The sequence below is a fragment of the Oncorhynchus kisutch genome, linkage group LG11, assembly GCF_002021735.2.
Source record: "Oncorhynchus kisutch isolate 150728-3 linkage group LG11, Okis_V2, whole genome shotgun sequence".
Lineage (NCBI taxonomy): Eukaryota > Metazoa > Chordata > Actinopteri > Salmoniformes > Salmonidae > Oncorhynchus > Oncorhynchus kisutch.
In genome coordinates, this window is record NC_034184.2 from 74,242,454 (window position 1) to 74,254,933 (window position 12,480).

The 12,480-nt window shown below is 48.8% G+C and overlaps 1 protein-coding gene across 1 annotated transcript in view; it reads left to right on the forward strand.

Annotated features, from left to right (window-relative positions):
* The window catches only part of LOC109899246 (vascular endothelial growth factor receptor 1), a gene marked incomplete in the record, with an annotated part of 70,289 nt that overhangs the window by 12,938 nt on the left and 44,871 nt on the right, over nucleotides 1-12,480 (forward strand). Inside the window, 3 exon segments of the mRNA XM_031836325.1 lie at nucleotides 1,565-1,689; nucleotides 11,762-11,924; nucleotides 12,020-12,156. Of these exon segments, the coding sequence (XP_031692185.1) occupies nucleotides 1,565-1,689; nucleotides 11,762-11,924; nucleotides 12,020-12,156 (425 nt within the window).

A 12,480-nucleotide genomic window follows, 5' to 3' on the forward strand; every position in this document is an offset into this window, starting at 1 on the left:
ACTCTGCTCACCCTCCGGTCCCTCCTGCCCCACTCTGCTCACCCTCCGGTCCCCCTTTCCCCACTCTGCTCACCCTCCGGTCCCTCTTGCCCCACTCTGCTCACCCTCCGGTCCCTCTTGCCCCACTCTGCTCACCCTCCGGTCCCCCTTTCCCCACTCTGCTCACCCTCCGGTCCCTCTTGCCCCACTCTGCTCACCCTCCGGTCCCTCTTGCCCCACTCTGCTCACCCTCCGGTCCCTCTTGCCCCACTCTGCTCACCCTCCGGTCCCTCTTGCCCCACTCTGCTCACCCTCCGGGCCCTCCTGCCCCACTCTGCTCACCCTCCGGTCCCTCCTGCCCCACTCTGCTCACCCTCCGGTCCCCCTTTCCCCACTCTGCTCACCCTCCGGTCCCTCTTGCCCCACTCTGCTCACCCTCCGGTCCCTCTTGCCCCACTCTGCTCACCCTCCGGTCCCTCTTTCCCCACTCTGCTCACCCTCCGGTCCCTCCTGCCCCACTCTGCTCACCCTCCGGTCCCTCTTGCCCCACTCTGCTCACCCTCCGGGCCCTCCTGCCCCACTCTGCTCACCCTCCGGGCCCTCCTGCCCCACTCTGCTCACCCTCCGGTCCCTCCTGCCCCACTCTGCTCACCCTCCGGTCCCCCTTTCCCCACTCTGCTCACCCTCCGGTTCCTCTTGCCCCACTCTGCTCACCCTCCGGTCCCTCTTGCCCCACTCTGCTCACCCTCCGGTCCCCCTTTCCCCACTCTGCTCACCCTCCGGTCCCTCTTGCCCCACTCTGCTCACCCTCCGGTCCCTCTTGCCCCACTCTGCTCACCCTCCGGTCCCTCTTGCCCCACTCTGCTCACCCTCCGGTCCCTCTTGCCCCACTCTGCTCACCCTCCGGGCCCTCCTGCCCCACTCTGCTCACCCTCCGGTCCCTCCTGCCCCACTCTGCTCACCCTCCGGTCCCCCTTTCCCCACTCTGCTCACCCTCCGGTCCCTCTTGCCCCACTCTGCTCACCCTCCGGTCCCTCTTGCCCCCTCACCAGCTCCTTTATATGAAATCAAAGCAGCAGGAGGAAGCCCTGCGGTCCAGGCCACCAGTCCTTGGGGTACTTTTGTTCAAATGTTCAGAGATTATGCTTTCCTTGAATAGCACAGTACAGTAGCTGACAAACAATGAGGTGAGCTCCACCCACCCACATCTTTCAATGGCACAGGGATATTAGAGCACAGGGAAAGAATCGCAATGTATCTGGAAGGAACACAGGCATTTTGATTACCTCTAAACAATCTGTGTGTGTTTATTGTTGACTCCAGATCACTGTTTTCTGAACAGTATTTAGTATGGGTGAGTGTTTGTGTGTTTGTATCTGTGTGCTTATTGTTGATTGTTTTCTGCTGAATAGCCATCTATACAATATGTGATTATGATGGTACGCTTGCATGCGTACATGAGTATGCACACATGATGGTGTGTGTGTGTTTCTGTGACATATGTCTGTGTGTGTCTGTGACATTTGTGTCTGTGTGTGTCCATACTCGTGTGTTCCTATCCCTAACCTCGGTGTTGTGGTTTCAGACAGACAGCGGCCATTTGTGGAGGAGCAGAATAACAGTCCAGACGTTGTGTATATGAAGGAGAGCCAGCCTCTGGTCTTCCCCTGTAGGGTCACCAACCCTGACGCCACTGTCTCATTGGTCAAGGTGAGTTCCCTTCACCCTAGTGCCCAATCAGATTCTATGACACACACACACACACACACACACACCAGGCCCGACAGCAGACCCGCTTGCGTTCACAATTAGTTTTAATAGGTGTAATAGTAAAGACAATAGGCAGCTGGTGAGTTTCAAGTTTGGGGAAGCTTCCAATTTATCCTACCATTTCTACCCATCTTTTATATGCACATTTTTGTGGAACAGTTTAATTTCAATAATAACATTTTATTTTCTCAATCATGGTTGACGTGGTTAATCATAAAAATAAAAATGTCAAAGTTAAAATTGAACTGAGGTGAGAGCAGCAGCCTCTGCCACATGAACACATTGATACACTGTGATCCATTGGCGGCTAAAGAAATGAGCTCATAGAACTCCGAGACAGCCTATAGGCCAATGCAGCAGTAGGCCTGTAACCTCCATCTCAACTCCATCTCAACTAAGTAAAGCTGACAAATAAAAACAGTAGAAAATAACCTGATAAATTCTGCTTCTTTCAATCACAATCATCTCTCTTCTCCACCTGTCTGCCTCCCTTTCTATCTGTCTTGACCTGAGCTATTGTTAGTGAACTGCAACATTGTATCAACTAGCCTATTCTGGGCCCTCAGAGTTTCCCACCCAGTGAGCTCTAGACAGACCGCTGTTTTTTAAAATAACATTTCCACTGGCTATATGGGGTCATCAGATCATGATATTTTGCTCTTTCACACCGAGGCTTGGTGATTATCGAGGCCGGGAGTGTTGGAAAGATTGTTCTAATACTTAGGAATCATTCGCAATGGATGTTACACAAGCCAACGAAGTCTGTTTTTTTGAGATAAAAGAAGTGGTGTACATGGTGAGTTAAGACAATCAGAAATAACACTTTGCCAAAGGAGCACATTCCTACATATACATGTGTTCTGGAGAAAGGAGCACATTCCTACATATACATGTGTTCTAGAGAAAGGAGCACATTCCTACATATACATGTGTTCTGGAGAAAGGAGCACATTCCTACATATACATGTGTTCTGGAGAAAGGAGCACATTCCTACATATACATGTGTTCTGGAGAAAGGAGCACATTCCTACATATACATGTGTTCTGGAGAAAGGAGCACATTCCTACATATACATGTGTTCTGGAGAATGGAGCACATTCCTACATATACATGTGTTCTGGAGAAAGGAGCACATTCCTACATATACATGTGTTCTGGAGAAAGGAGCACATTCCTACATATACATGTGTTCTGGAGAAAGACGCATCATATCATCGCCACACCTTCCTCCTCTTCTTCTTCTTGTCTCAACATTTTAAATGATTCTCAAGACACATTATACTCACACATACACTATATGACCAAAAGTATGTGGACACTTTTTAACATCATGGGCATTGCTGCCATAACAGCCTCCACTCTTCTGGGAAGGCTTTCCTCTAGATGTTGGAACATTGCTGCTATAACAGCCTCCACTCTCCTGGGAAGGCTTTCCACTAGATGTTGGAACATTGCTGCTATAACAGCCTCTACTCTTCTGGGAAGGCTTTCCACTAGATGTTGGAACATTGCTGCTATAACAGCCTCCACTCTCCTGGGAAGGCTTTCCACTAGATGTTGGAACATTGCTGCTATAACAGCCTCCACTCTCCTGGGAAGGCTTTCCACTAGATGTTGGAACATTGCTGCTATAACAGCCTCCACTCTCCTGGGAAGGCTTTCCACTAGATGTTGGAACATTGCTGCTATAACAGCCTCCACTCTCCTGGGAAGGCTTTCCACTAGATGTTGGAACATTGCTGCTATAACAGCCTCCACTCTCCTGGGAAGGCTTTCCACTAGATGTTGGAACATTGCTGCTATAACAGCCTCCACTCTCCTGGGAAGGCTTTCCACTAGATGTTGGAACATTGCTGCTATAACAGCCTCCACTCTCCTGGGAAGGCTTTCCACTAGATGTTGGAACATTGCTGCTATAACAGCCTCCACTCTCCTGGGAAGGCTTTCCACTAGATGTTGGAACATTGCTGCTATAACAGCCTCCACTCTCCTGGGAAGGCTTTCCACTAGATGTTGGAACATTGCTGCTATAACAGCCTCCACTCTCCTGGGAAGGCTTTCCACTAGATGTTGGAACATTGCTGCTATAACAGCCTCCACTCTCCTGGGAAGGCTTTCCACTAGATGTTGGAACATTGCTGCTATAACAGCCTCCACTCTCCTGGGAAGGCTTTCCACTAGATGTTGGAACATTGCTGCTATAACAACCTCCACTCTCCTGGGAAGGCTTTCCACTAGATGTTGGAACATTGCTTCCATTCAGCTACAAGAGCATCAGTGAGGTCGGGCACTGATGTTGGGTGATTAGCAGTCAGCGATCCAATTCATCCCAAAGGTGTTCGATGGGGTTGAGGTCAGGGCTCTGTGCAGGCCAGTCAAGTTCTTCCACACCGATCGCGACAAACTATTTCTGTATAGATCTCGCTTTGTACACGGGGGCATTGTCATGCTGAAACAGGAAAGGGCCCAAACTGTTGCCACAACGTTGGAAGCACGGAATCATCTAGAATGTCATTGCATGCTGTAGTGTTAAGATTTATCTTCACTAGAACTAAGGGGCCTAGCCTGAACCATGAAAAACAGCCCCAGACCATTATTCCTCCTCCATCAAACTTTACAGTTGGCCCTATTCATTAAAGCAGGTAGCGTTTTCCTGGCATCCGCCAAACCCAGATGTGTCTGTCCGACTGTCAGATGGTGAAGCGCGATTCATCACTCCAGAGAACGCGTTTCCACTGCTCCAAAATCCAATGGCTGCAGGCTTTACACCACTCCAGCCAACGCTTGGCATTACTCATGGTGATCTTAGGCTTGTGTGCGGCTGCTCGGCCATGGAAACCCATTTCATAAAGCTCCCGACTGCAGTTTTTCTGCTGACGTTACTTCCAGAGGCAGTTTGGAACGCGGTAGTGAGTGATTTTTCTTCAGTACTCGGCGGTCCCATTCTGTGTGCTTGTGTGGCCTACCACTTTGTGGCTGATACATTGTTGCTCCTAGACGTTTCCACTTCACAATAACGGCACTTACAGTTGAGCGGGGCAGCTCTAGCAGGGCAGAATAACAGCACCAGGGCAGCTCTAGCAGGGCAGAATAACAGCACCAGGGCAGCTCTAGCAGGGCAGAATAACAGCACCAGGGCAGCTCTAGCAGGGCAGAATAACAGCACCAGGGCAGCTCTAGCAGGGCAGAATAACAGCACCAGGGCAGCTCTAGCAGGGCAGAATAACAGCACCAGGGCAGCTCCAGCAGGGCAGAATAACAGCACCAGGGCAGCTCCAGCAGGGCAGAATAACAGCACCGGAGCAGCTCCAGCAGGGCAGAATAACAGCACCGGGGCAGCTCCAGCAGGGCAGAATAACAGCACCAGGGCATCTCTAGCAGGGCAGAATAACAGCACCAGGGCAGTTGTTGGAAGGGTGGCATGCTATGGCGGTGCCACGTTGAAAGTCACAGTAGTAGGCCATTCTACTGCCTAAGTCATGCTCCCTGGTGAAGTATTTTGAATTATTTTATTTAGACAAGAGTAATTATATAATTTTGGCAAAACATCAATTTCCTTTAGGGCAATGCATTCTAACAGTGCACTGTGCACCCGCCAACTTTCCTTTCCATTTCGCAAGAGACTGAAACCAGAGATCTGTATGTAATGACGAGATGCTCATGTCTCCGACCTAACAATGGGATTCTTTGTCCCAAAGGCGGGAAGGCAGGCGAGAAGCTTAGGTCTGCATATTATTCCCATAGAAACACATTGGGCTTACACTGGACAGAATTTGGCAAGAGTGAGCCATCTCGCTTAGCCTTTTCCTCTCTGCTGAAACTATATTGCCGGAGAAAGCATCAGAGCAATAAAAACAGCACCCCTCTACAGTGCATTCAGAAGCTATTCAGACCTTTTACACATTTTGTTACATTACAGCCTTGTTCTAAAATGATTTAAATAAATGTTTTTCCTCATCAATGTACAACCAATACCCCATAATGACGAAGCATAAACAGGTTTTTAGAAATATTATAGAAAAGGGGATTCAGACCCTTTGCTATGAGACTTGAAATTGAGCTCAGTTAGAGCAAATACCAAGCCATGAGGTCGAAGGAATTGTCCATAGAGCGACGAGACAGGATTGTGTCAGGGCACAGATTTAGGGAAGGTTACCAAAAAATGTCTGCAGCATTGAAGGTCCCCAAGCACACAGTGGCCTCCATCATTCTTTAAAAAAAAAAAAATTATTTTTTATTTCACCTTTATTTAACCAGGTAGGCTAGTTGAGAACAAGTTCTCATTTGCAACTGCGACCTGGCCAAGATAAAGCATAGCAGTGTGAGCATACAACAAAGAGTTACACATGGAGTAAACAATTAACAAGTCAATAACACAGTAGAAAACAAAGGGGGGGTCTATATACAATGTGTGCAAAAGGCATGAGGAGGTAGGCAAATAATTACAATTTTGCAGATTAACACTGGAGTGATAAAAGATCAGATGGTCATGTACAGGTAGAGATATTGGTGTGCAGAAGAGCAGAAAAGTAAATAAATAAAAACAGTATGGGGATGAGGTAGGTGGCAAGGGTGGGCTATTTACCAATAGACTATGTACAGCTGCAGCGATCGGTTAGCTGCTCAGATAGCTGATGTTTGAAGTTGGTGAGGGAGATAAAAGTCTCCAACTTCAGCGATTTTTGCAATTCGTTCCAGTCACAGGCAGCAGAGTACTGGAACGAAAGGCGGCCAAATGAGGTGTTGGCTTTAGGGATGATCAGTGAGATACACCTGCTGGAGCGCGTGCTACGGATGGGTGTTGCCACCGTGACCAGTGAGCTGAGATAAGGCGGAGCTTTACCTAGCATAGACTTGTAGATGACCTGGAGCCAGTGGGTCTGGCGACGAATATGTAGCGAGGGCCAGCCGACTAGAGCATACAAGTCGCAGTGGTGGGTGGTATAAGGTGCTTTAGTGACAAAACGGATGGCACTGTGATAGACTGCATCCAGTTTGCTGAGTAGAGTGTTGGAAGCCATTTTGTAGATGACATCGCCGAAGTCGAGGATCGGTAGGATAGTCAGTTTTACTAGGGTAAGCTTGGCGGCTTGAGTGAAGGAGGCTTTGTTGCGGAATAGAAAGCCGACTCTTGATTTGATTTTCGATTGGAGATGTTTGATATGAGTCTGGAAGGAGAGTTTGCAGTCTAGCCAGACACCTAGGTACTTATAGACGTCCACATATTCTAGGTCGGAACCATCCAGGGTGGTGATGCTAGTCGGGCATGCGGGTGCAGGCAGCGACCGGTTGAAAAGCATGCATTTGGTTTTACTAGCGTTTAAGAGCAGTTGGAGGCCACGGAAGGAGTGTTGTATGGAATTGAAGCTTGTTTGGAGGTTAGATAGCACAGTGACCAAAGACGGGCCGAAGGTATATAGAATGGTGTCGTCTGCGTAGAGGTGGATCAGGGAATCGCCCGCAGCAAGAGCAACATCATTGATATACACAGAGAAAAGAGTCGGCCCGAGAATTGAACCCTGTGGCACCCCCATAGAGACTGCCAGAGGACCGGACAGTATGCCCTGGAAGAAGTTTGGAACCACCAACACTCTTCCTAGAGCTGGTCGCCCGGCCCAACTGATCAAAGCATTGTGGCTGCCAAAATCAAGTCACATTCTCCACCTCAACTTCACAATGTCAATAACTCTCACATCCACTTAGTGGCTGCCTGATTCTGCTTCAGACAGCTAGTCAGTGTCTTGTCAAACAAGGAAAGGCAACAATATAGTGTTTGTCAGGTACCTCGCTATTTCCACTACTGGCACTCCTGACTACCTCTTAGAACAATACACTTCTCTCTGTTTCTCCATCAACACTCCCATCTGTACACAAGTCACAGGGCGCTTGTTTCTCCTAGGACAGATCATTGTTCTTATCTTGGCAACCGTTCTGCCTTGGAGTGTGCGTGTCCGTTTGTTTGTGTCAGTCTGCGGATGTGTGTGAAAGTGTGAGGATGTGTTTGTGAGTGTTGGTGCCTGAGTGGTGAGTGAGTGTGAGAGTGTAGATAAGTGCAATGAAGTGCAATTTGTATATGTTTGTGTGTGTGTGCGTGTTTGTGTGTGGTGTGTGTGTGTGGTATGTGTATGTGTGTGTGTGTATGTGTGTGTGTGTGTGTGTGTGTGTGTGTGTGTGTGTGTGTGTGTGTGTGTGTGTGTGTGTGTGTGTGTGTGTGTGTGTGTGTGTGTGTGGTATGTGTGTGTGTGTGTGGTATGTGTGTGTGTGTGTGTGTGTGTGTGTGTGTGTGTGTGTGTGTGTGTGTGTGTGTGTGTGTGTGTGTGTGTGTGTGTGTGTGTGTGTGTGTGTGTGTGTGTGTGTGGTATGTGTGTGTGTGTTGTGTGTGTGTGTGTGTGTGTGTGTGTGTGTGTGTGTGTGTGTGTGTGTGTGTGTGTGTGTGTGTGTGTCTGTGGCAACGTCTCGGTGTGTCAGAGTTGCCCCTTTTTTACCGCTGTGTTCTGAGTGAGCGGCGCCTGCGGTTTCCTCTGTCGTCCTGTTGGCACTGTTGTTACCCCCGGAGACAGGACATGGGGTCTGGAGTGCCCCCTGTCTCCGCCAACCCTTCCCCCTACTCACACACCCCTCCTCTCCTAAGGCGGTCTGGCTGCCAACCTCCTCCTGATTCCTTAACCAGCTGGTATCCTGGCCAGAGGAAGCTGGGGTGCCAGTAGTAATGGGCAGGACTGACTGGCGCTAGCAAGGCAAGGGATGCCCCTCAGGCAAATCTTTGGAGAGTATTATTGTACGTAGATAGCCTCTTCTGTGGAAGAGATTGAACAGTTTGATCAATACAATTCAACAACATTCAGGTAGGGTGAGTGGGCTGCTGGCAGTTTATTAATTCATTGTCTTTCCGAGGAGTGTTTCAGGAAATGGTAAAAGTGCAACAAAAAAAATAAACAAACCACTCAGTAATCTCTCACTTTCCTCTCGTCCCTGGCTCTCCCTTCAGGATGTGCCTTGGAGTCCGAAACGAAGTGCGGCAGAACACACACAAACTGAGGCAGAACACACACACACTGAGGCAGAACACACACACACTGAGGCAGAACACACACACACACTGAGGCAGAACACACACACACACTGAGGCAAAACACACACACACTGAGGCAGAACACACACACACTGAGGCAGAACACACACACACTGAGGCAGAACACACACACACACTGAGGCAGAACACACACACACACTGAGGCAAAACACACACACACTGAGGCAGAACACACACACACTGAGGCAGAACACACACACACTGAGGCAGAACACACACACACACTGAGGCAGAACACACACACACTGAGGCAGAACACACACACACTGAGGCAAAACACACACACACTGAGGCAGAACACACACACTGAGGCAGAACACACACACACTGAGGCAGAACACACACACACACTGAGGCAGAACACACACACACACTGAGGCAGAACACACACACACACACTGAGGCAGAACACACACACACACTGAGGCAGAACACACACACCCTGAGGCAGAACACACACACACACTGAGGCAGAACACACACACACTGAGGCAGAACACACACACACTGAGGCAGAACACACACACACTGAGGCAGAACACACACACACTGAGGCAGACACACACACACACTGAGGCAGAACACACACACACTTCACTTCTGTTTGCTCTCTATGTTTACGTCCTGCTCTCATCTCCACACAAACGCCCGGCCCTGAGCCACAAAGGTAATTATGCTAAAAATACTCTGTGTTCCCTCGCCCCTCCCTCCATCCGTCCCGATCTGGCCCAGCATTTCGAACGTAGAGTCCATCCCACACACACACACTCTGTCACACACTCTGTCACACACTCTGGAGTGTGTTTTTTTCCTGGAAGGATTTTGCACTCTGTCTGGATCTTTAATCTGTCCGGCCCACCTTTCAGCAGGGAACAATACCCAGGGGGCCACTCTCTCTCTCTGCAGCCGTGAAAGTGACCCGGTCGGGCGAGGGGAGAGGAGAGGAGGTGTAGCATGACCTAGGGGTCCAATTCAGTCCAGTCTGAGTGTCTATATCCTGTAGTAACAGAATGTGAGCAGATGGACTGGAGTCACGTTTCCCACATCCTGACATTTCTCTCACCCTCCAACCCACCTCAAACCACCTCAACCACTCTCCACCCCCTCAACCTGTCTCCACCCCCTTCACCCCCTCAACCCCCCTCCACCCCTCAACCCCCCTCCACCCCTCTCCACCACCCTCAACCCCTCTCCGCCCCTCTCCACCCCCTCAACCTCTCTCGACCCCCCTCAACCCCTCTCCACCCCCCTCAACCCCTCTCCACCCCACTGGGGGGGCTATGAGCTAGTTAAACTGGGGGGGCTATCAGCTAGTTAACACTGGGGGTGGGGTGGGGGTATCAGCTAGTTAACACGGGGGCTATCAGCTAGTTAATAGTTAACACTGGGGGTGGGGTGGGGGGTATCAGTTAGTTAACACTTGGGGCTATCAGCTAGTTAACACAGGGGGTGGGGGGGACTATCAGCTAGTTAACACTGGGGGTGGGGGAACTATCAGCTAATTAACACTGGGGGTGGGGGGACTATCAGCTAGTTAACACTGGGGGAGGGGGGACTATCAGCTAGTTAACACTGGGGGTGGGGGAACTATCAGCTAATTAACACTGGGGTGGGGGGTCCACCTGTTCCCTGAGAAAGTGCAGGATGCTTCCACCGTGCAACAGTAATTTCCTCAAGTCTGCCTCCTCCAAGAAAACAACCCCGTTACATAATACTCTGTCTCCACAGTAACACAATACTCTGTCTCCACAGTAACACAATACTCTGTTTCCACAGTAACACAAGACTCTGTCTCCACAGTAACACAATACTCTATCTCCACAGTAACACAATACTCTGTCTCCACAGTAACACAATACTCTGTCTCCACAGTAACACAATACTCTGTCTCCACAGTAACACAATACTCTATCTCCACAGTAACACAATACTCTGTCTCCACAGTAGCACAAGACTCTGTTTCCACAGTAACACAAGACTCTGTCTCCACAGTAACACAAGACTCTGTCTCCACAGTAACACAATACTCTGTCTCCACAGTAACACAATACTCTGTCTCCACAGTAACACAATACTCTGTCTCCACAGTAACACAAGACTCTGTCTCCACAGTAGCACAAGACTCTGTCTCCACAGTAACACAAGACTCTGTCTCCACAGTAACACAATACTCTGTCTCCACAGTAACACAATACTCTGTCTCCACAGTAACACAATACTCTGTCTCCACAGTAACACAATACTCTGTCTCCACAGTAACACCATACTCTATCTCCACAGTAGCACAATACTCTGTCTCCACAGGAACACAATACTCTGTCTCTATGGTAACATAATACTCTGCCTCCACAGTAACACAAGACTCTGTCTCCACAGTAATACAAGACTCTGTCTCTATTGTAACTCCAGACTCTGTCTCCACAGACAGAATCCACATCAGCAGGGTGAAATGTCTGTACATTTACGTAATGTCAGTGTCTGTTGTTGAGAGCGTATTGTGAGGTTGTCAAGTTACTTTGTTTAATTTTATTGCAGCAATAATGTTCATCATACGTTTACCACTGTGGCCTCATGTTAGTCCTTATCAGCCCTCATGTTGTTCTGTTTGTTGTGTGTTCATGATTTGCTCAGGAGTTGTGTGTGCAGTGTTGCTTTTGTGTGACTGTTGGTATGGTTGTGTTGTGTTCAGGATGTGGTCGTGGTTCTGAATAGCTCATGACACGATTGTGTTGAGTTCATGATTGGTTGGTGGTTGAGATAAGAAAATAGTTTTAGTTGTGGTTGAGTTCATGATGTACCTGTTTTCTGAACACTGAATGCAAGTTGACCATATTCCAGAAGCAGACATTGCTTCTGTGTGACGTTGCTTTTATGAGACTGTTTTTATGGTTGTGACGGTGTGTGTTCATGTCTCCAGTTTCCTGACCAGGAGTTGACCCCAGACCAGAGGAACATAGTGTGGAACAGCAGACAGGGCTTCCTCATCCGCAGCCCCACCTATTTCTACATCGGCCTGTTCTCCTGCAAGACCTCTGTCAACGGGACCACGCACTCCCTCAATTACCTCACACACAGACAAGGTGATCACACATGCACATGCAGGCACACACACACAAATCCAGTAAATTCTATAAATTGCAAATATTCAAATATCTTATCCCCACTCCTGTCCTAGTGAATAAGATCATGAAGGTATATCTGAACAGTACCAGTCCAGTGCAGTCTCTACAGGGGGAGAGTCTGGCCATCAACTGTACTGTCACTGCAGAGTGGAACAGCAGAGTGTCCATCAGCTGGGACTACCCTGGACAGGTAGGACCTTATGAAGAACACAACAATTATGGCATACACTACTAAGAAGTGCACTATGTTACAGTATGCAGTACTGTAGTGTAGAATAACTTCACCATCTGACTACTTGTTTGGAAACTTTTACTATATCTGAATAATATCTCCACCTCTCCCCTCCCTCCCTCTCATCCATATTTCTCTACCTCTCCCCTCCCTCTCTCTCTCCATATTTCTCTACCTCTCCCCTCCCTCTCTCTCTCCATATTTCTCTACTCTCCTCCTCCTTCTTTCTTTCTTTCTTCTTTCTTCTTTCTTTCTTTCTTTCTTTCTTTCTTTCTTTCTTCT